This window comes from Mesocricetus auratus, unplaced genomic scaffold (assembly GCF_017639785.1).
Source record: "Mesocricetus auratus isolate SY011 unplaced genomic scaffold, BCM_Maur_2.0 Super-Scaffold_100041, whole genome shotgun sequence".
Lineage (NCBI taxonomy): Eukaryota > Metazoa > Chordata > Mammalia > Rodentia > Cricetidae > Mesocricetus > Mesocricetus auratus.
This window is the reverse complement of record NW_024429218.1, coordinates 6,589,814-6,613,748: the sequence shown is the minus strand read 5'-3', so window position 1 is coordinate 6,613,748 and position 23,935 is coordinate 6,589,814. Positions and strand designations below refer to the sequence as shown.

Here is a 23,935-nt window from a genome sequence, read left to right as displayed (position 1 = left end):
GAATCACCTTTGTGTGAGTTCTATTTCTTTTAGACTGATCGATTTTGTGTAACCCAGGGTGGCTTTGAACTAGCAGATCAGTCCGCCTGTTTCCCAAATGCTGGGATTAAAGGTGTGTGCCACTACTGCCTGGCCTCTATGACTGACTAGTGTGGTTAGCTTTGCACTCTTATCTTCAGGCAAGCTTTATTGGATCATAAACAACCTGGTTCAGCATGAGATCCTTAGTAATTTTTGCAACAGTGGAATACACTGATCAACTTCTTGCCTCTTTATGCAGGCACACAAGTAAGCTTCCTTTTTAATTTAGTCTGCCCATTTATTGCAGGTTTGCACTGGGCTACTTGTGAAAATTCTGGAACTTTCTGTGAAAATTCTGGAACTTTCTGTCAATACCATTTTTTCCCAGGCCTCAACACCTCCTTGCCAGTTTAATCCAAAACAGTTATAATTCCTGTCTTTGTTACATTTATGCCATTTGACAGTTCTGGCTGGCAAGCTGAGAGCTAAAGTCACCTGGGAAATCCTTTTGCTTTCCTTCAAAGCATACCTATACTATTTCTCGTGGAGATGATGCATGGAGCAGTTTTGTGGCCAGAGAAGGGAAATGCCAAGAGAACTTTAAGCATGCTTCCCGAACAAGACCCCATGCCAGCAGCCACTTCCTGTGTCAGCATTAAGTGCATCTTTCCCTTACCTCCTGCAAGTTGACCCCTGTGTGACTCCCCTCTTACCCTCTTTCAAAACCCTGGAACCTAAGCCAAGAAGTTTTCCAAACCTTACACATTTCCGCAGGTCATGAAACTCTCCACTGGCCCCATTCATTCCTTACAGAGAATCCTTTGGATGGAGAGCTTTACTTAAACCCTGCGTGAAACAACTTCAGGGGCTGAATTTTGAACACAAAATTTTCCAGGAACTAAAAGAGACTTTTAAACACCAGACTTCACTTCTCAACATTTATCTCATTCATTTCAGGAACAAACAGTTTAGCTACAAGAAAGTCTTGCTTCCCTCCCTCTGGCTTCTCTGCTCATCTGGGCAGTCCCACCGAACACCACTGAAAGGGAAATGCTCCCCTTCCTCATCACCTCAAAGTTCTGGAGAGCTCAGTCAACTCACTCTGAAGTCCCACATATGGCTCAGTAACGAAGTGAAAAGCCATATGGAAACCAGCTATCATAGATGTTCCCTAAAATATACACATGTGAAAGGAATTGAAATGGGGTTATTTTACAATGCCCCAACTAGACATGCCCCCAGGCCAAGTGGCAGGAAAAGCCTTTTAGCTGATGGCCAAAGGGGTCCTATAGATCCCCCTCCCCAACCTCACAGGCTGTTGCCAAGACTACTGGCTACCCTCCACCTGAAGAAAAACCTAAGGCTCTATCTCTGAGGACACCAACTGTCATCACACATGTAGAAATTGAGCTGATGCTCACTAGAAGCTTCCCTCTAGGGACTACTGTACAGCAGTGGCACAAATGTCATGGAGCAGCACTTTTCTCAAGTTTCGTTTGTGGTGCATTAACACACATGGAAGGGCAGCTGTGTGGAGCTGTTGCCTTCTGCCACGCAGGCCGCAGGTGTGCGGCTTGGCCACACGTATTCTCCAAAGCACCAGCCACGTTTTAGTTAGATTTAAGGCCCATTCATACCTGGCACTGCACAAATATCCAAGAACCTGAGACTAACCAAGAACCAAGGCTATACTAAGCAATGGTCTAGGGAATGGTTTTTTCAATAGAACTCCTAATGACTTAGTTCTACTCCTAGATCACTACTGCATTGCTCAGCCCTCACCAGAGCGGCTCTTTTCAATGGATGGTGATTAGCAGAGACCCACGACTGGTCAGTGTGCAGAGGGGGAGACTTCAGAGCAGTCAGTCTTAAATGAGACGTCTTCATTAAAACCCTTCTCTAAAGGCTCTGCAATCTGCGGGCAGAATTCAAGAGCTGGTGGTGGTAGGCAACTCCAAGGAAGCAGTCTTCAGATACAAAAGGACTAAAACACATATGAACTCAGGGACTGGGTCAGGCATGGGTTCCAGCCAAAATCCCATCCCTGAAAATGAGAGGCAGCCACTAACCAGGAAGCTATTTGCAATTGAACCAAGCTGGGAACAGGAAAAGTGCTATTGGGTGTTAGCAACCACACGCCAGGGCAGACCCCAAGCCCAGTAGTTAACCAAACAAAAATGCACTCCTTTTAGCAGGCATATTTTAGTTAGTAGAGTTTTTTCTGTTTCATTTTTGAGAGAAAGAACAAAAAATTGGATGAGTAGGGAGGTATCTTTCCATTTTTCTGGCTAACACTGGGGGACTGGAAAAATACGACCAAAATACATTGTACTAAAAATTTTAGTCAGGCGGTAGTATAGCACACCTTTGATTCCAGCACTCGGAAGGCAGAGGCAGATGTACAGAGTGAGTTCCAGAACAGTGAGGGCTACAAGAGAAACCTTGTCTCAAAAAACAAAGCAAACAAAATGTTTTAATGGAAGTTCACAGAACACACCCCAGAGTGCATGCCGTGCAGTGGCAGTGACCTTGAATTCCTGCACTGAGGAGGCCAAGGAGGCCAGACAAGGATGCAGAAGTGCAACCTGCCTTGAGCAGAGCACCCTTCCCAGTGCAGTCTCTAGAGCGTCTAACTGCAGCTCCAGGGACTCCGTTTCACTTCACTGGTATCTTTTAAAAGTTCACCAAAAATAAAAAAAGGTCTCACATAGCTCCCTGACTAATCCTAGATCAATTTCCAAATTATTTGTACTTGAATGAGCAGTGTTTTGAGTTCTGCTGAGAAAACCGTATGAGCTCTCCTGAGGAAGTGCATAACTTTAGCAAACACTGCCAGCACTGCCATGTAGTATTCCAAAATTGCTTAATGAAGAACATGCACTCAATAAATCAAGAAATGTTTTCCAGGGCCAGGCATGTAATCCATAGGTTAGAATGCCTGCCTTAAAAAAAATCCTGTACCTTAATTCCTAAGACAGCAAAAAAAAAAAAAAAAAGCAAACAACTTTCAAAATGTCAGTATATCTGATAAATTTCTGTTTCCAGTTTGTTCAGTCCTTCTTCAGAAAACTATTACTGGCCTGGGGGTGGGGGGCACAGAATGAACACACTACAGAGGTCCATTAGCCTCTGATGTCTAGGTGCTCCGCATCCTGCTTCAGCATGCTCAAAGAGATGGAGCATTCCCTGAACCACTCACGATGGAGTTAAGTACAATCCCACCACTCACTAGCTCTGTAACTTGGCCAAAGCTTCAATGCATAAGAAGTAAGGAAAACAACTGCTATCCCATAGGTACAAATCCCACTTCCAGTTTTCCCTACTGTGATTGTCTTCCAGCATGAAAAATATACATGGAAACCATGTCATTTTCAAGAGTTTACTAAGATTTATCCTCAGATTTACACATGATATATTGGGTTACCCAAAGACCAAAGAATCCCAAGCAGAATCGACAGACAGAATTTAATATATGCACACGGTTGTATATATAATGCAGCATCACACCATGTAGGGCATTGACTTGTTTTATACATTCAGATCGTTTGAAACACTTCTTAAGGCTACGAAACAGAACATAGAAAAATAAACAGCAATATATTCAACACTTACAAAAGTGGTATGATAAAGAATATAAAGTACTATTCCTTTCAACACTTCAAAAGATATGTATAGATATGTATATATGTTTTTACAGGTAACATCACAAATGATCACATCTTCACATGCTTATTAAGTATTATTGTACTCAGTGTAAGGCTAGGATCATTTTTTCATACATAAATTTTTTTCTAGCTTTGTAACAATGCAATTTTTAAACCATTCAAGTAAATTCAACCCCAAAGCTGCTGCTTCTCAGCATTAAGACATGCACCCACCCCTCTTACAGGATTTTCTAAAACTTGTAACTTTAGGGAAAGGGGAAACTTAAAAAAAAAGTTCCAATTAGTGGGAGAGTAAATGGCTAAGTGGTAAAATCTTAGCTCTTTCAAATTAACACACTCAAGTGAGCCATTATGAAGATTTTTTAAAAAAGCAATTAGACAAAATCGGGAGCAAAACACAGTAAACAGAAATACAACTTCCTCTAGCTACACTAGGATGAATCTTGCTAAGTACCCTAAGTGAAAGGAAAACTTCACCTATCTAAAACTGAAGATAAAATAAACGAGGCAAAATAAATATTGCTAGTTTCCAGGATGGCTGAGTGTTTTCTAAACCAGAACAGTTTAGAAAGGAACTGTATTGCACCAGTCAATCACAAGCCAGTTTGCAGCTCACAGGCTTTTAGTTCACCCTTGGGCCAAAGGAAACACTACAAAGAATGGTTTGCAGCACATAAGCTGTCTCAGCACTGTGGATGTGGAAAACCTGCTTCTGTCAGCTTGTGGCAGGTATGAACTTGGCCCTGCCAAGAAATAGACGTGGAGGAAACATGAAGGCTGCCACGGAGCGCATGGGGCAAGAATGGAAGGTGTGCCTTAGAGGAAAACCGTGAAGAGACAATACAGAAAGGAGACGCTGGGGTCTATCCAACTAAAGCCCTAACTGAAACAGACGAGCTTGGTCAGCATAAGCATTTGTTCAGAGTGTATTCCACCATGAGGCTCCATCGTTCCCCAATGACAATACCAACAGCTTTCAGCTGCCATCCTTCTCTTTCCTTGTGTCGAAAGAGGTCAAAATGCACCTGACAGCTCACGAAGTCTGATCTAGCATAAGGCAGAATCCCCTGGATGAATACACGTAAAAGCATACCTAAAGTAAACTGACCTTCACACAAAGATTAACCATTTTAAAACTACTAAAGTCCAAGTTGTATTCCAGAGGTCACAAAGAGTACCACAGGCTAGAATTCTTTCATCGCTGACCAATCATGTCCCAGAAGTCAGGTAAGGAAACGGAAGCTCGTCCGACAGTTTCCCTCAGGAGCTACAAAGGGCTGTTCTTCACTACTGAGGTGAGACGGAGCGGCTGTATAGAAAACAAGCGTTACTCTTTCCTGTCCAAATTTAAGACGCTTCCCCAGTCAGAGAAACACGAAAGACATTGGAAACAGGTACTTCTTTTGGAATCCTGAGACCAAACACACCAACCTTCTAAATCTAGTTCATTATATCAAAAGGTGATTTTCATACTGAAACTACGAGATAAAGCCAATTCTACATAAAAAGCACGGACTAAGCGAAGGTCCTCTAGAGTTCTTACTCCATAATTCAGTCACTGATATTGAAGCACTGGCAAAACAGAACCTTTACAACCATTCTAGCTTAGAAGCAGACCACAAACTCCTTTCAACAGGTTCCCAATTTTTCTACACATCCCAGGCCATAAATTTTACCTAGCACCATCATTAATAAAATGTTATCTTTCAAAGTGCTTTCTAAAAGTCCTATGTTACAAACTTCCTAAACGCTAATCACTACTCAAATCAGCAGTTACCCAGACATGAGGGTAATTAAAACAGCACAGAGGTAAATCCCATCATTACAGTACAGCAGAGCGTCACTGAGCCTAGCCGACAGGCAAGCATCCCCACAGTTATCAGAGGACCCAGAAAACTGTCTGCTTCTGTTTGTTATATTCAAGTTAATTGTATTTGCTCTGAAGTAATCTGCCCCCTAAAACAAAAGCCACATCTATTTCTGGTTAGGTATTTAACACACAACAAGCAAAGACAATCACCCCCAGACTACTAACTAACTGCATAGCACTCAAGCTGCCTGATCACAAGGTAATTGCAACATTAGAAAAAAACAAAAGGTAGATTTTCACATTGATATATACAAATAAAGAATACAACGTACAGTTAGTTTTACATAGTAACACAGATAAATGAATCCTGTGTTAACTGTCTGAGTCCAATCTCTAAATGAGAACAGAGTGCCACATGCAAAGGGAGCGTCTAGTGAATGCTGCAGACAGGAAGCAGCAGACCAGACACACACTGATGGGTAAACGACAAAGCGCAAAGCAAAACCACCCTCTAGCAGCATCCTCTAGAAGAACTACAAGTCACAATCACGTTCTTTTTACACGGTAATTCCAGCTAAGTTGAACATGCAACTGTAGAGTGATAAACGTGACCAATGGTGCAGGGAGAAAAACCACGCTTGAAGAGGAGACTATCAAGTTAAAAACTTTAACATTGCTCACAAAATATTTAGACTCTGTCAGTGCATTAGTGTTAAAGTGGCATTAAAAAACCTCTGCAGTTTTAACAGATGCAGATTATTCCCAAAATGCATAGCATCTACATTCCTTTCCAGTAGGCACCATTATATTTACAGCAGTGCTAAGAGTTCTTGATGGAAACAGCCGTCTCACCGGACTTCCCACAATCTCAAGTTCAGCACTCACCAAAATTCAAAAATATACCCTATGGATATTAAAAGAACTATATACAACAATTCTGAGACACAGGTTAATAATAGGCTGCCTCGTGTGTAATAGTAGAGAGAAAACATTATTCAAGTTTGACAGATACTGAGATGAAAGGCCTTTGGGTTGGAAGCATATTAAAAGACAACAGTGTTTTAGGCTGAGAACTGTTTGAGCCCAGTTTCTGACTAAGGCATTGCATAATAAAATATACATTTCTATTTGGTGCCATGTTATGTTTTGGAATCTATAGTATGTTGAATGCTTTACTTTCCCGTCACTTTAGTAAACACTGAAAAGCACACACTTCCAATGTTCTAAATCAAACTTACACAAGAGAAAAGAAATCAAACACTAAGTCTATGTTTTATATTGAGCTGTTTATAAAAAAATACTTGAAGTCATGTTTACTTTATGGGGGCAGTAACCCAATAAACAAATTCAGAGTAAGAAAAACCACAATGCCAAAAATTCATCTGCCCCTTGAAATCGTGTCCAGAAAGTCTCATCCAGAATATGAATTAAGGGTAAAGGGGGAGGGGAGAAGATAGTTCCAATTTGGGTTTTTATTTTAATGTTGGTAAAGCCTTCAGAAATACACCTAAGAAAAGGCTTCAGCAGCTCTACAAAATGAGCAACAATTAACCATTAAGTGTGTTGTCCCCTATGACCGTCTCCCATCCCTGATCTCCTCCTATCTCCCCTATACGGGCGTCCTCTAACATTTCGATGGTACTGAAAACCTTCATCCCGGCTTCTGCTAGGCTGCCCTTTCCAGGACTCCTCGCCTCTCACATGTTGATAGCCACCTCTACCGGAAGAGCCCCAATCACTTTTGTATTTCCTGCTTCCATACGTTTGATTATAAAACTGCTTGGGTCTGCCACTTTTCAGTATATTAGACACTTCATTCTCATCTTCTGAACTCTCTTCTTTTGGTCTCTGCAATCTATCCACAGAGTTGACGCCAGAGCCGAGCACATCAGCAGCAGTCTTGGGATCTTTCATTTTCTCTGGTTTTTCTTTCAGACTCTGGATGGTTCTCTTAGGCTCAAGTTCAGCAGACATGGCTTCTCTCTCTCTGTTTAGAATCTGAGTGGGAGGATGAGCTTTCCCCTCTATTCCAGGAGAGGCTGAAGCCAAAGCTACGTCTGTCTTTCGTGTCTGGGACGACTGCTCCACTCGGCCTTCATGCGTGCTGCTAACACTTGCCTCAGAGAGAGAATGTGCACCTTCAACTCTGGCTTCCGGAAACTCGCCCACTGCTGAGACAGAGTTGCATTCCTTAGACAGATCTAGATTCTCCAGGGGCAAATCCAGTTCCCCTTTATCATCAGAGGGCAAGACAATATTTTGCCTCATTACAGGATTTTCCACGAATCCCTGAAAAGGATACCCATACCAAACATGAGGAAAGAAAGGAGGCGCAATGGGAACTGGACCTAAGAATGGGTTCGGTCCAAAGGATGGTTGTGGGTACATGTTCTTGCCACCTAATGACTCTTCATATTCAGCATGAAGAAGCTGCCCGGGATTCTCAGACTCAAGTTCAGGTTGATAAGACAACTGTCCATGACCTTCAGACACCTGAGATGGGGGGATGACCAGAGGTGAGGAGAATGCAGGAGGTCCCATCTCTGCCTGTGGCATCTGTCCATTAACACTGGCCTCAGGGTGCAGAGAGTAGTGGGCATCAGTACAAGGACAGTCACTTTCACTCTGAGCAGGAGGGGCTTCCTGGAACCAAGTATTCTGAGGATACACAGGAACAGGGACTTTTGGGAACATCCTACAGGCTGCCATGTAGGCCTGGTGCAGAGGATACAGGTAAGAATGTGGGGCCCACATAGGACAACTATATGCCTGAAAGACACAAAAATAGCAAAATAATTTAAAGGTTAAAAAGCTGTATTTCTGAAAGTATTTATTTAGTTCAAGCGAAGTCTCTCATGCCTATAACGGTATGTACTCAAGTCCAAATACAAGATGATCCGTGGCATGCAACAATTGTTCCCTGGGTTCTGACCTGATGCAGGTTCACAGGAAGCATTACCTCTGCCACTGGGAGTTTAGTTAGACCCACTCAAATCCTGACTCTAGCCTGCCAGGAAAATGCTCTAATAGGACAAGGTCTCCAGACGTACTAATTATTGTAGAAGCTCTCAAATTACTCCAATAGCCAAATATTAACAAATCAGACCTCTTAACAAAGGATAAAGATGACAATGAAATACTTTTAATTCCTTCCTCTGTTGGCATTCAACTAAAAAACCAAATTATGAAGAAAATATAACTGGATGACAATATAAATCCAGAATGAACTAGTAAGTGTAACCAGGCAATAAATACAGATTTATGAGGCTGGCTACTGGACTGAGGCACTTGATAGTCCATGTTCATAGAATTGACAGAAAAGAATTCAAGTCAAAGACAGCAAAACACTGACAAGGGCAGTGAGTTCTGTACACTCTTTCTTTCCGCTATGCTAGTGAGCAATGTTCTCCCTTTACAGAATAATGCTCTCAATTGATTACTTCCTTCACTCTCCTCAATGGAGGCAGCTTTGTATAATACACGAGGCTCCCGAGACACCTACTGGTTTGCAAAGGATGACATACCTAAACTTGCTAAAGCAGAGCTTCACTAAGAGGACATTCCCATGAGTAGTCCAGGAAACTGGTTAGCCCCTTCATATATTCCAAAACCAAGCCATGAGCAATTAAAAGAAATAGCAAGCAAAAACTAGAACCTGTCCCATAACGAAAGGTAGCATTTAGTAATTAGGAGTTAAATATCTTAAATTTTACTATTTAGAGTGGCAATAAAATTAATTTTAAAAGGAAAAAATATAAATACCTTTACACCAAGATTGAAGAAGAATCGAAGAATGTTCTTATCTGAAAATGAAATATTTTTATTAAAAATACAGTCAATGTTTTTCTTACCTTCAACAATCATTAGTTCTAAAGACAAATTTTCCTACCAAGACTGCCTGCACAGTAAAACACACAAATGGAAACATAACCAAAATCCAGGCTTCTACTAGAGGTAACTCCGGGTTTTCTACACTTCTCTGCATTAATATCTAAGTCTCTGAAGCCAGGCGGTGGTGGTGCACGCCTTTAATCCCAGCACTCGGGAGGCAGAGGCAGGCGGATCTCTGAGTTCGAGGCCAGCCTGGTCTACAGAGCGAGTTCCAGGACAGCCTCCAAAGCAACACAGAGAAACCCTGCCTCGAAAAAGCAAAAAAAAAAAAAAAAAAAAAAATTAGTTTATGTGATTAAAATTCAATCTGGGAGACAAATCAGATGAACACCATTTTTCATATATTATGTGTGGTTTCAAAAACTTACAAAATACAAGAGCGGGAGAGATAGCTCAGCGGTTAAAGAAACTGGCTGCTCTTCCAGAGGTGCTGAGTTCAATGCCTAGCAAACCACAAGGTGGCTCACAACCATCTATAATGAGATCTGGTGCCCTCTTCTGGCCTGCATGCATAAATGCAGGTAGAATACTGTATGTATGTACATATGTATGTATACGTGTATATGTGTGTGTGTGTGGCCTGCATGCATAAATGCAGGTAGAACACTGTGTGTGTGTGTGTGTGTGTGTGTGTGTGTGTGTGTGTGTGTGTGTGTGTGTGTGTAATAAATCTTTTTTAAAAATTATAAAATGCAAACACTAGAGAAACAGTAAGATTTCCATAAACGGAATCAGGAATTGGTATTACATACTTATAACCCAGAACCTAGGAGAAAATGAGGCAGAGTACAAGGTCCAGGCCAGCCTGGGCTACATAGTGGGTACTACCTACAAATCAAAGTCTAGAAATGATTTCAAAGCTGTTGAGGTCATTTATGGAAAGGAAAAAAAAACAAAACAAAACAAACAAACCACACAAGAGAGGCTTCATTAAGCACGAAGCTCGTTTTCTACTGAGACCAAGCTAAAATAGGCCTGAACAATCACATGAACCTTAGTCACCAGCAAACCTCTGCTCTTTGCTGGATGAGGCCCTTCTACAGCGTAGGAAGAGCCAGACATCTGGCTTCTGCTTGTACCTTCCCACTTGTCATGAGAGCTATCTGTGCTCAGGGAAAACAGCACTATGAAATGGGGAAGGCCTCACCTTTAGGCAGGTCCTCGCCAGTCTGACACAGTGAATAAGGGGGTGCAATGGCTCGATCTCCCTTCTCGCTACAAGGAAACCCAGGATAGAGTGGGTCTTGATAAAGGCTCATTGTCTGAGGCAAAGGCATCAAGGGCTGGTTAACTGCCTGAATCGACACAGGAACTGGAGAGGGTGTTAAATGCGCTTGTGAAACAGCAGCATCAGGTCCAGTGGTCTGCGTCACTGACAAAATGGGAATCTGAGCAGGGACACCTAAGAAAGACAAAAATGGTAAAAAATAAAAAATAAAAGAGAATCTAGGTCATATTCATTTAGAAACACAGTTTGCACTAAAGTCATGGTGCACAACTTAGATGCCTTGTAAAGCATGCAGTAAGCAACCTAAAGTACTTTAGTGACAGTCCACGAAATAAGCTCAGTCAATATCTTCCAACCACAGTTCCCAAAAGACCATTTAAGGAACAGGTCCTTGAAAAGAGTCCTGAAGAAGATGTAACAGTGTGGCCTATGCAGGATCACAAACAGTGGCCAACAACTGACAATTGGCTCACGTGTCACACACCCGAGATTATAAAAGCATCCAATGAACACCATGCACGTATGTGCACCTGCCCCACAAGTAAGCGAGAAGCCCTAATGGGCTCCTTACTCATTACTCTGCTGTGGTCAAGCAGAATTGGAAGCCTGAGACTTGAAAAGAATTCTTGTCAACTGGTCGTAATTTTTAAAAACTTCTTCTCTAACCTGTTGGTCCGAAAGTTGTAGGTTCACTTGGCCAGGCTGGCACAGTGGCTGGTAAAGAAGGCACGGCAGGAGTGAGATGTGCTTCTGGGGAAACTAGAAGGGGAGCTGGGTTTGACAAAGATATATGTTCTGCTGGCTTCTTCAAGAACAGGAAGGGGAGAAAAGGAAAGAAAAAAATCATTTGGCTTTGACATAAATTTTCGTAAATTTATCTTTAGTGAAGTCTAAAAGGTCCTACTATAAAGCTAAACATTTAACTGCTCACATCAGTCTTCATACACTGGCAAAGGACACCATATAAACTCAGTTCATGTTAACAAGGTTGCTAGTGCGAGTCACAGTCAGAAACAACAAACTCTGAAAGCAAACGAACAAATCATAGAAAGCCTTTAAAGTCCTTAGGTTTTTTTTTTTTTTAAGATTCTCACCCAAAAATAAAAAAAAATTAAATGCACTTAGGTACATTCACGTTATGGACACAAAGTCTGGTGAGAGAACAGCGAGTAACTGTCTATTCTTACTTTAGACCAAGAACCAAAGTGACTGCAGAAACTGAAGTATATTCATTTACTTGGTAAGCTACTGTTATTTTTTAATGTATATGGAATAATTCATTGGTGATGATGCAGATATTTCTAGAAATACTATTAACATAGTAGGAATTTTATCTTTTTAATTTTCAAGTTGAACTACCTCAAAAATAGCAAGAGGTGTCACACATAAAGGCATTAATATAAACTTAAAATCGAGTCACAGGAATGCCTATAAATGACATTCCATTAACTTTTAAACCCTTTTAGACTAAACAGGATAAATTTGACTAAACAGGATAAATTTAAAGCACCTGTATCACGTCAGGTATGAATTCTTCCATTTACAACATAGATGTTTTCATTTACAGAGAAAAGTCCATAGAGAAAGGAGACGGGGCCTAATGCAGTAACTTACTTGTTCTACAGGAGATGGGCACTCTGCTTTCTTTGACTTAGATGGTGATGAAACTCTTGTACATTTATCATCGCTGATCTTTGGGAGCAAGAAAAAGTCAAACTGTGAATAAGAGAACTCCATCCTGGGTAACAGTGGTTGCCTTTCAAATTGGTTCAGAGAAGCTGTTCTGAGAACCCACACCCGCTTAATTTGGCCTGTACATGGGTTTAGTGTCACTTTACCACAGAGCTTTTATATGGGGACTCCTAAAACATAGCAGTCTCCTTTACAAACATCTCTACAGAGTGATAAAGATAAATACTGAGGCCTCATGTGGTGGCCCACACCCTTTAATCCCAGTACTCAGGAGGCAGAGGCAGGTGGATCTCTGAGTTTAAGGCCAACCTGGTTCCAGAACAGCTAAGACTGTTACACGGAGAAACCCTGTCTCGAAAAATCAAAACAAACAAATAAACAGAAGGATTAAATAAACAGGTAAATTCTTTACCTCCAGTATGCTTGGCTCCGGTTTTTTGTCAACATGAGTATGACCACGTAGGGAATCTGCAAAAGATTAAGAATAAGAAAGGGAGCATCAACCATCAGTCAGAAAAACAATCACTGTTTCTCTCAAGTCAGTGTTTCTCTCCAGTGTCAGATATGTGACACTAGATAGACAGCTTGACAATTCGCAGTCTTTTCCCAATACAGCAACCTCTTCTTATCCATAGCAGATACATCCTCCAGCAGACATCTGAAATTGTGAATGGTAGCTAATCTTATACTCACTATAGGATCTTTTTCCTGTATTTACACAGTCAGCAGAAGCAAATACTGAAGAGAAATAGGGTTGCATCTGTTCTAAAGTTATGTGAGTGTAACCTCTTGCAAAGGTTCTACTTCCACCTTGTCGTTTAAAGTACGCTGACTTTACTTTGGCATCACTAGAACACAAGCACGGATGGCTACCCCCGGTCAAAGTGATATTCAAGACAGCTATGAAGGGCTGGTGTGCAGCAGCATACACAGTATGGAAACACCAGCCCTTCACATGGGAACAGGAAGAACCATTGTATCACAACACATCATCATGCTACTCAAAGCAGCATTCAACTGGACTCTGAGGAAGTATTTCTGGAACTCTCCATTTAGGATTTCCAAACCATAGTTTACTTAAAACCTCAAACGGCAAAAAAAAACAAAAAAACAAAAAAACAAAATCACAAATAGGGCGAATCAGGCAAGGGTGTCAGACATCCTCAGTGACGTGGAATACCTTTGTCCTTCCGTTCTTCTGCATCTGTTCTCCGCACGCTCCCCTTCCTATCCCTTGCATGGGAAGACTTCCTCTGCACACACGAGTTGCTATTCTGAGGTGACTGACTGACTGACGATGGGCTCTTTAAAATAAAGTCACACTTGGCATTAAAATTTTACAAACATGAATACAAGTTCTACATATAACATTCATACTTCTAACCAAAAATCTCAAAATTCATAGCCTTATATTTTTATACTTTAGAATCTACTTGATAGGTATAGTTATAGATTTCATCATTTAATTATGTGATCTAAACTAATAGTCTATAACTGAACAAAGTATCAGGTAATTAGACTTTCAGCCTAAATTAATACTTTACATATCATTTTAAGAAAACACTGACCAATTTGTCATCTCGCAACGTTCTTTGCACAAACAAGGTCCCATGTGAAGGGAAAAAAATCAATTAGCAGACATCACTGAAATGACAGTCAAGAGCAAACCACCTGAGCTCTCAAAGAGTCAACCATAACATTGGTAAAACAAAGAGACCAGAATAAGTTGTTGGATTCAATCTTTTTGTTTGGATGGTTGGTTGATTTGGTTTTTGTTTGTTGTTTCTTTTTTTAGAGACAAGGTTTCTCTGAGTAGCCCTTGATGTCCTGGAACTCACTTTGTAGACCAGGCTGGCCTCAAACACACAGAAATCTGCCTGCCTCTGCCTCTGTGTGTGTCACCACTAGCCAGCTAAAGTTGGATTTTTAAAGACAAATTATCACTGAAAGTTCTAAATTCTTGTAACAGCACTCTTAATGAATCACAACAGGAAGGAGGTTCAGTCTTCTATTCCAGTTTTTAGTAAACAAATCTAAGCCACTATCAAATCTAACACCAGATAAATCTGAAGTCTGGAAATATGAAAAACAAATTTTAACGATAAAATTTTACAACCTATGACCACCTAACAGTAGCACAATTCTTGCCATTTGAGGACAGGATTAAAGTCAGTCCTTTGTGAAAACAAATAAGGCATGAAAGGAACGTCTCTAGTTCACAGACAGTGCCTAGCACGCAAGCATACCTGACTTGGGTACATTTGCAACCCTCCCGAAGCCCCAGACTCAACTAGTCCAGATAAGCTCTTTCAAATGGAGCTTCTCTCTCGGAAGACAGAAGAGTGAACATTGCAGCTTGGATCTTGTCCTTGGCACAGGGTAGCCTACAACAGCATTCTTCCTTGTGGTTTCATTCACTGTTACCAAGACTTAAAGACCACAAGCAAGGGGTTCCTTGTCCTGTCAATGACACCCTCACCAACATAACAAATGGTTTTCCTTTCTGATTGTCCCTCAAAGCTAGGGAAGCTAAAGGGAAAGTCATTGCTTTTATCACAAGTATCTAGTACAGCCCAGGGACTCACACACAGAACAAAACAAATCCACATGCTTCTTGTTTAAACCACATCAAGTTTATGTTTAATAAACAGTTTCCTGGCTGTTCAGAAAACCTTACAGAAGGTCAACTGAGTTGTAAGCCTCTATACTGCAGGTTCGGCTTGCAAATACTAAGCCTTTCAGTCTGAAAGAAAATACCCATCACTGACAAGTGAACAAATCAGTTTACTTGCTCAACTGTCCCCAACTTTTTTCAGTAGTATCTCTAGACCCAGGATTAACTATAAATTCTACTTTTACTGTCCCTCCTTCCTTTTTTCTTGACATAGAATTTCACTATATTGGCAAGATGGCCTTAAATTCAGGGATTGGCTTCCTTCTCAAGTAGATGGGATTACAAGCACATAACCATACCAAGGTCTACATAAACTTTAAAATACTTTCAGTTAAAAAAATTAAATTCTGGGCTAGAGAGATAACTCAGTCATTAAGAGCAGTAGCTGTTCTTCCAGGGAACCTGGGTTCAATTCCCAGCACCCACATGGCAGCTCACAGCTGTCTGTAAACTCCAGTTCCAGGGGATCTGACACCTTCACACAGGCATACATGCAGGCAAAACAACAATGCACATGAAATTAAATAAATTAAGTTCATCATCAGAAATTATGGTTTACTACATAAAAACTGCATCAAGAAGGACTACTAAACATGAACCTTTGCAGTCTATACACGCGTACCGAAAGGGCAGGGAAAGCCTGTTCGTCCCGGTTCTGAATCTCATACAGTAAACGAGACTCTTCAATAGCTTGCTTCTCTCTGCGTTCTTCCGGGGAAAGGCCAAAATAGCAAGGCTCGCGACTCGTGTGATCAGAATCTTCAGCTCTTTCACGATCGGGTTTTCTGTCAAATAAAACATTCTTTCAGGAAGAAAAAAAGGGGCAATGTATAGAAAACAAAACCGCAATATCTATTCTTTCAAATAAATACCCAACTAAACTACTACACCACACTTTGTAGCTTAGGACAGCTGGCAACAAAAAAACACAGCATTTAAAGTTCTTTTCCCACCCATCGCTGTCATTGCTTTGGCCCCATACATGAGGTGACATGGTGACATGACAGAGATGAGGTTTATGCATAACCTCGACAATGAGGACGGCTGCTCACCAGGTGACTACTACCACTGCTGCTGAGTGCCAGATCTACCAACAGCAGAGGCTAACACTGAGCCTTAGATATGGCCCACTGCCCAGGGTGACCAGCACCTGGTGGCAGACTGACAACACTGTCTTTGTCCTTGCTGGAGTAGAAACTTATTCGGGTTACAGATTTGCCTTTCCTGCACGAACGCTTCTGCCAAAATCATCATCCATGAAGTTATAGAATGCCTGATCCAATATCATAGTATTCCACACAGTGCTGTTTCTGACCTTGGAATGCACTTTGTTCCCCACCATCTTAAAGCAGCTGGTCTCATAGAAAGATGGGTATTTTGCCTATACTCAGTAAACTACCGAGTAAAAGAGGAGGCAGCTCAGTGCCTAAACAAACTCTTCAAGTACAATTAATGACAACTAGCTGACATGTAAGAATTCCATCTGCTAAGAACCCACCATGGACCAAATGTCCTAGAATAGCAGAAATTATCTTATAATTAAATGATACTTAAAACCTGAAAGTCATAACTAACTAGATTAGTGTCCTCATTAGTTTTATATCAATTAGACACAAGCTAGAATTATTTGGAGAGACAATCAATTGGAAAAATTACTTTGTTAACACCAACAGATGAGTCTGTCTAGCATTTTGATGATTACTGATTGATGGGGGAGGGCCCAGGCCACAGTGGCTGGTATCCAACCCTGAGAAGGTGATCCTAGATTTATAAGAAAGGCTGAGCAAGCCATGGGGAGCAAGGCAGTAAGCAGCACTCCTCCACCGACTCTGCTTTGCCCTGTTTGATTTTCTGCCTTGACTTCTTTCAGTAACGGACTACCATGCATGTGGAAGTGTGGACTGGAATGGCCTCTCTGTCTTAGGGTTCTATTGCTTTGTAGAGACACCATGACTATGTCAAACTCTTATAAAGGAAAACATTTAACTGGGGGGCTTACAGACTTTAAAGCCCACGCACAGTGCCACACCTCAGGTCAGGGAGTGCAATGTGGTGGTTTGAAAGAAAATGACCTCCATTGTGAGTGGCAATAGGTGTGGCTTTTTTGAAGTATGAATGGCCTTGTTGGAGGAAGTGTGTCACTGTGTGGGTGGGCTTTAAGTCTCCTATGCTCAAGCTATGCTGTGACACAGTTTGCCTGCTGTAGCTATTGATCAAGATGTAGATCTCTCTTTCCTTCTCTACTACCATGGCTGCATGCGTATCACCATGTCCCACAAGATGACGGTGGATTAACCCATGAAACTGACGCTGGTTTAGTCCCTTCTGGCCGCCATGGGAATTTGAGAAACATGCAATTTGGATTATAGACAAAGGGATGATACAGTGAGTTTTCTGTTACTGGGACTATAGATGCTTTCCCTGCTGATGCTTGGGTCAAATTACACATCTATTCAATGATGCACTCATAGCATTAACAAAATAAGGAATTTTATCATGTCCTTTACATCAAAAGTGGAAACTTTCATATTTTGGGCCTTTCAGGCACTGGGAGTCGATATTCCTAAAAAGAAATTTAAGGCACAGGAGTTACTCATATGCCTCATGCATAAAATAGGAGACAAGGTAGAACCCACCCACACCATACTCATAGGGCTGTCACTCATGTTCCTATCAATGTTGGTTTTCATTTAAATGACACTGTTTATGTCTTAAATGTATATCCTCTTGACTGCACTTTCCTCTGATAAACAGCTGCCTCTGGACTGGACCTTTTTTATCTGTCTGTTTTGTGAAAATACTGACCTTTCTGCAGATTTATAAAAGGTTATGTTGGACAGCCCACATTACACCCATTTTGCTTAGAAAATCTTTGCAACTGATCAAGAGTTAAGCGGCCTCCCCCTAAAAAGTGTGGTCATTCTTTCCATCTAACTAGATCCTATAACAGTTGCAGCCACAACAGCTTTTTTACTGCCAGTTCCAGGAACGATTGATGGAGTACAAAGAGAAGTCTCAAAGATGGCCTGTATGATTAGTAAAACTACTAATTACAGCCAAACTATTAGCAGAAATTTATCAAGAGATAAGCAAATTGGGAATGTTTTACAAAATAGACATAGAGATTATGTTCAAGCATTATCTTGGTTGTCAAAAGCACAGGTTGCTTTAATGTGTCAGATTTTTCTCATACTCCTGATAGTCAAATTAAAGATCTGCATAAAGACGTAAAATCTCCCCAGTGACCTTTGAATGGCCACTGTGGTTTGAGATGGCTTTCTTCTTTCCTTGGTGTCTGTTAGCTACTCTTACACTTATGTTATACTTGCCTCCATTAGCTGGGTTAGTCATGCAAGCAATCACGACTTTGGCCTCTATTTCAGCCACAATTTTCTCTTTATAAAAAAGGGAGAAAGTGAAAGACACGGAGGTCCTTGTGATCACAAGTAAGGATGAAGGGAATGAAAAATGTTAAACACACAAGATGTCCCTTCAAAGAGAGGAATATGCAAATTGCTATCCAGCTGGCGGCTGGGAACAGATGAGGTTAATAGCCCGGTGACCTTTGTGTCTTTTGTGTGGATGAAACTAAACGGGGTACTCTCTGAGACCCTTATCATGAGTTTGTCAATGTATAGAATCCATTTTTAATGAAGGTGTCACATCTAGTCAATGTATAGAACCCATCTTTATGGAAGATGTCACATGTACTTCATAAAGCTTTTTGATGTAAGTTTTACTGTGCACATTTATCAGCAGGAAATTTTTCAGCAAATTGCTTAAATATAACTAAAATAAACTACTTAGGGGTCGGACTCTCAAAGTTTGAACCAACATTGGCTACTGAGTTGTGCTGAAGTAAACTACCTTCTTCCCTCCTGTGGATCATTATTCTGCTGCCACAGTATTTGAGAGACACCAGGAGCTACCATAAGGTTTTCCATCATTGAAAACAAAATATTAAAAACTAAAGCTTTATTCATCTATAGTATATTTTGTACCTTTTAGAAGTTCTATTAAAATACTTTGGGTTTTTTGGGGGGGGTTGTGGTTTTTTTGTTTTTTCTTTTTTAGTTTTTTGAGACAGGGTTTCTCTGTGTAGTCCTTGAACTTACAGAGATCCGCCTGCCTCCACCTCCCGAGTACTTGGATTAAAGGCGTGCACTACCATTGCCCACCAATACTTTTCAATACTATATTATAAATAAGGATGAACAATAAGTTGTAACTTAAAAAATGAATATAATAAAGCACATACAATGTCTTTCACAGCTACTTCTCTTGAAGATTACCTTATGATCTGTGAGGGTGTCCTACTTGGATTCTTATGCTCACTGGAGGATTTCTGAGACTGGGACCCTGAAGAATGACTAGAGAACCCATGCTGTCTTACACCTGAAGAAGAGTGCTGTAGGCGAGGAGGTAGTGCTGATGGGGCTTTTATTGGCTTGCTTAGACTCTTTGGCCCTCTGTAATCCGCATCTGTGGAAAACAAAAAGATCTCACAATTTCCCTGGCATAAACAACTCCACAAACTACCATAATAATCCTAAGGAACTTCAATATAAATTTACCTGAATGGGAATTTTGCCCAGAATTGGGTTTTTTCATCTTCTTTCCTGACACTGTATTCCAGCTTTCTGGGGTAGGTGGCTTGAGGTTCCTCGGTGTATGTCTTCAAAATAAATGAAAGTGTTTGTTAGTAACATCACATAATTTCATTAAGAACTAAAACAATCAGTAAAACGGGCTGTAGAGACAGCTCAGTAGTTAAGAGCATTGGCTACTTTTCTAGAGGACCTGGTCCAATTCTCAGCACCCAAAGAGTGGCTCACAACGGTCCTAACTCCAGTGCCAAAGGGTACAATACCCTCTTCTGGCCTCCTCAGGCAACAGACATGTGTGCACTGCACCTAACATGAGGGGAAACACTCATCCACATAAAATAAGTAGATGTCTAAGAATCATTTTAAAAGAATAAAACACATATAAGCATACTATTAGAGATTTTATATCTGCAATATTTGCCAACTTTAGCCAGGTTTATCAACACATGCCTTTAATCTCTGAGTTCAGAAGCCAACCTGGTCTACTCAGTGAGTTTTAAAATAGCCAAGTTTATGTGAGACCCGTCCCTAAAACTAAATATTTAAATTTATATAGAGACAGAGAGGGAAAACTAAGTCAACTGCACACACTTAGTCTAAGCCCTCCCAGAGGCAGATGCAGGTCAGTATCTGTGAGGCCAACCTCATCTCAACTTTCAAGACACCAGTGCAACAAAGTGAGATGTTACCTCAAAATAAAAATTTTTGAAGTTTATTAAAATTACTAAATAAGGGCTGGGTGTGGTGGCACACGCCTTTAACCCCAGCACTCTGGATACAGAAGCAGGCAGATCCCAGTGTGAAGAAAGCCTGCTCTACAGAGCGAGCCCCAGAACAGCCAGGGTTACCCAGAGAAACCCTGTCTCCAAAAAAAAAAAAAAAGAAAAAGAAAAAATATAGGGAAGAAGTGATGGTTATCTTGGAGCTTACTGTGTTATATACTTTACAGTCATATGTATTTAAATTTGTTTTTTCAGTAAAGGTTAAGGTATAATTTATTACCTTTTCCTCTAGTAAAGGTAGTGATAACTCAAACTAAAGGTACGCTAAAAATGACACTGTGATAATAGTATCTTTCTATTATATCTGACAATACTGACAGTTTAGAAACAAAGTCTCACTATGCAGCCTTAGTTTACCTGAACAGACTACTCTGTAGACCCGTTGGCTCAAGAAATCTGCCTAACTCTACTTCGTGAGTGATGGGGTTAAGTGCATAAACTTCCATACCCAGCCACTGACAAACTACTGACTGCACGGAACCCAGCACTAAGAAAATAGAAAAGAATATGGTGCCTGTTCTCAACGTCCCTACTTTCATAAATTCACCAATTTCCAATTGCTTTTGATGAAGAATATTCAATACCCATTAAAATTAACTATTATTTCTTTTGTAAAATGCACCAGCAAGCATAACAATCTAATTAAACTCCAACTGCTTTTCTTTACCTAGGGATGTGAACATTCTGGATCTGTCGATATTTCTACCATGTTTTTCAAGGCACAGCCTCACTGACCCTGAAGCTCACTCTATGTGGCTAGTTGAGCACCTGGTGTTCACCTACCTCTGACATCCAACTCTGAGGGTACAGGCATACACAGCCATGCCTCGCTTTCATGTAGACTTTGGAGACTCAAATTCACATCCTTGTTTTGTTGTTTATTCTGTTTCGTTTGGTTTGTTGTTTTGTGTGTGTGTGTGTTTTCTGCTTGGTTGGTTTTTTTGTTTTTTTTTTTAATGAGATGGGGTTTGTGTACCCCTTGGCTGCCCTGGACTTCTATGTAGACCAGGATGGTCTTGAACAAGGTATTTGCCACACCCAGCTTCAAAATCAGTTCCTTTGCAAGCAAGCAGTATTCATTTTTGTAAAAGTGGAAATCGAAGAGGTAGCAAACACCTTGACCGAAAAATACGTACTTTTTCCCCAGTTCTTCAGATAAAACTGGTCCATTCTCAGAGTGAACCCCATGAATGTCTGCATTAGAAAATTTTCCATTATGATCCAATCTAACCTGTTGAACACCAGAAAGAAAAATCAGATACCTGATTTTTTTCACATATATCAGTAGCTCATTTTTAAATGTGTATTTTCTTTAACTAAATATAAACATTTATCCAGAAAAACAAATGACAAAAAGGGATACAACACAATCTAAGATACTATACCTCTCTACCTAATACTATTTATGCTGTCAAAGATCGTTTGAATTGTTCTCAATACTTCAAGAAATGGCAGCACAATCTAGCAAACTCCAAACAATACTCAGCAACTGTCAACCCATTCACACTTTCAATCTCTGGCCCGGGCCTTCCCACTGACTAGCAACAACTTTGGTCAATCTACTTATCTTGTTTGCTCATATGCAAACTAGTAACAGTAATCATACAACAGAGAACACCTGGAGAGGCAATGGCATCACATCACACAGGGGCCAGCAGTCCTCTACACAGCAGCCATTGCACAAATTTTCCCATTCATTCTTATGATACCAAAACCATGTAGAAACGCTGATTCAACTGTTCCTTACCATCCCCACTGACAGTAGTAGCTAACTGCACAGGCAAGGACTGCATCAGATAAGACAGCACAGTAAACAGTAGCTCTGCCCTACAAAGACTCACACTGTTCTAAGACTCCTAAGTTGACATCTCATTCCTCATTAGTTACAACAGGACACTGCTTTTTCAATAAAAAAGACTTTTAAAGGCTAATTTTAAATTTCTTAAAATGTTATATGTAGGTTTCTGCCACCTATGGAGTGCTAGCAGATGTCAGAAGAGGGCACAAGGTTCCTTGAGTTGGAACATGCATCTGTAAACCCCCTGATGTGAGTACTAGGAACCAAATTCAAGATCCCAGAAGATGAACAAGGGCTCTTACCTACTGAGCCATCTTGCCAGTCTTTTTACTGTGTTTTCTTTTTGAGACAGGATCTCACTATGTAGCCCCAAACAGATCTGGAATCAATATGTAGACTAGGCTAGCCTTAAGCTCACAGAAATCCACTTGCTCCTACTTCCCAAATGCTGAGATTAAAGGCATATACCACCACATCCAGATTCAACAGCCTTTTAAAAGGTAATTTCTATCAAAAGTTTAAAGTATATCCTACATACTTGACTAAACAAGTATCACTTCAGTTGTTTAAGATTTCAATTAGATTATATTCAAAAAAAACGGACAATGACCCGGCACTCAGGAGGCGGAGGCAGGAGGATCTCTGAGAACTCCAGGTCAGCCTGGTGTACAGAGTTCTGGACCAGCCAGGACTATACAGCGAGACAGTGCCTCAAAAACAAACCAAAACACTACCACCAAAAACAGCAACATGGTTTTACAGACATACAAATTTCAGCAAAGATGATTCTATTTATATTTAGGATAAATGAACTATGAAATACAAATTATAAACAGTCAAATTTTAGTTAATGGTTCCTTTAGAAAATAAGATTCAGGCAAAGTCACTTTCTCTTTTAGTAGAAATCACTTACATGGCATTTATCTCCAACTTCATATTGTAATCCAGCAGCAATGGAATAATCACGCTTTTGTTGAGCTGTTAGTTAAAAAAAAAATTCAATAAAACACCAACTTTACCTCATTATTTTCAAGTGCTACAAAGCACTACTACAGAAACTTCAGGATTAACTCACCTTGCTTGGACTTCAACCAAATTTCATACTCCACATTTCTATAAACTGCTGGATTAAGCGACTTAAGAACCTTTCTGGACAAAGGAAGGTCAGCCACGTTCCCACCATTCTCTGAGTTCTAAATAAACAATGTCAGAAGTCCAATCAACAAGAAAGGCTTTTAAAACATCACTTCAAATATGTAAAAAAGCAAAACAACAAAAAAAATTAAGAAAAAAAGCAGGAAGCAGCAAAAAAGTGTGTTGATAACAAAGTGACCCCCAACTATTGAAAATGACCACAGAATTATAGACTCTTTTATATTAAAGATTAAAAATACCTCACTGCCCGAAGGCTTAAATCCATTTACATCAGTAGCAGCAGTACTCTTACTCCTACAAAACAACAACAACAACAACAAAAAAACATAATTAGGAAATGGAAAATGAATCTTATGTAATCAACCTTTGTTTTGTTTTGAGACAAGGTTTCTCTAACAGCTGGGACTGCCCAGAAACACACTTTGTAGACCATGTAGACCAAGCTGGCCTAGAATTCAGAGATTCACCTGCCTCTGCCTCCTGTGAGCTAGGATTAAAGGTGCGCACTTCTAATGTAATCAACTTTTAACCTCAACCAAAACACTCAAAATCCAAAATGTGAGGCTCCAGTAAGTTCTTAAATTTTAGTATATGTAAATACATAACACACAT

The 23,935-nt window shown here is 40.5% G+C and overlaps 1 protein-coding gene across 2 annotated transcripts in view; it reads right to left on the bottom strand.

Moving 5' to 3' along the window:
• Window positions 1–3,386: 3,386 nt before the first annotated feature.
• The window catches only part of Otud4 (OTU deubiquitinase 4), a 41,489-nt gene continuing 20,940 nt past the window's right edge, over window positions 3,387–23,935 (bottom strand). For both annotated transcript variants that reach the window (XM_005077729.4, XM_040734804.1), the window contains exons 8-21: window positions 23,563–23,617; window positions 23,244–23,361; window positions 23,082–23,146; window positions 21,507–21,601; window positions 19,556–19,656; window positions 19,274–19,463; window positions 15,604–15,766; window positions 13,488–13,611; window positions 12,720–12,775; window positions 12,230–12,307; window positions 11,282–11,420; window positions 10,535–10,789; window positions 9,259–9,299; window positions 3,387–8,265 (exon numbers count right to left, since the gene is read on the bottom strand). In XM_005077729.4, the coding sequence (XP_005077786.2) occupies window positions 7,051–8,265; window positions 9,259–9,299; window positions 10,535–10,789; window positions 11,282–11,420; window positions 12,230–12,307; window positions 12,720–12,775; window positions 13,488–13,611; window positions 15,604–15,766; window positions 19,274–19,463; window positions 19,556–19,656; window positions 21,507–21,601; window positions 23,082–23,146; window positions 23,244–23,361; window positions 23,563–23,617 (2,695 nt within the window). In that variant the 3' untranslated portion in view covers window positions 3,387–7,050. The remainder of the gene's footprint in view (window positions 8,266–9,258; window positions 9,300–10,534; window positions 10,790–11,281; window positions 11,421–12,229; window positions 12,308–12,719; window positions 12,776–13,487; window positions 13,612–15,603; window positions 15,767–19,273; window positions 19,464–19,555; window positions 19,657–21,506; window positions 21,602–23,081; window positions 23,147–23,243; window positions 23,362–23,562; window positions 23,618–23,935) is intronic.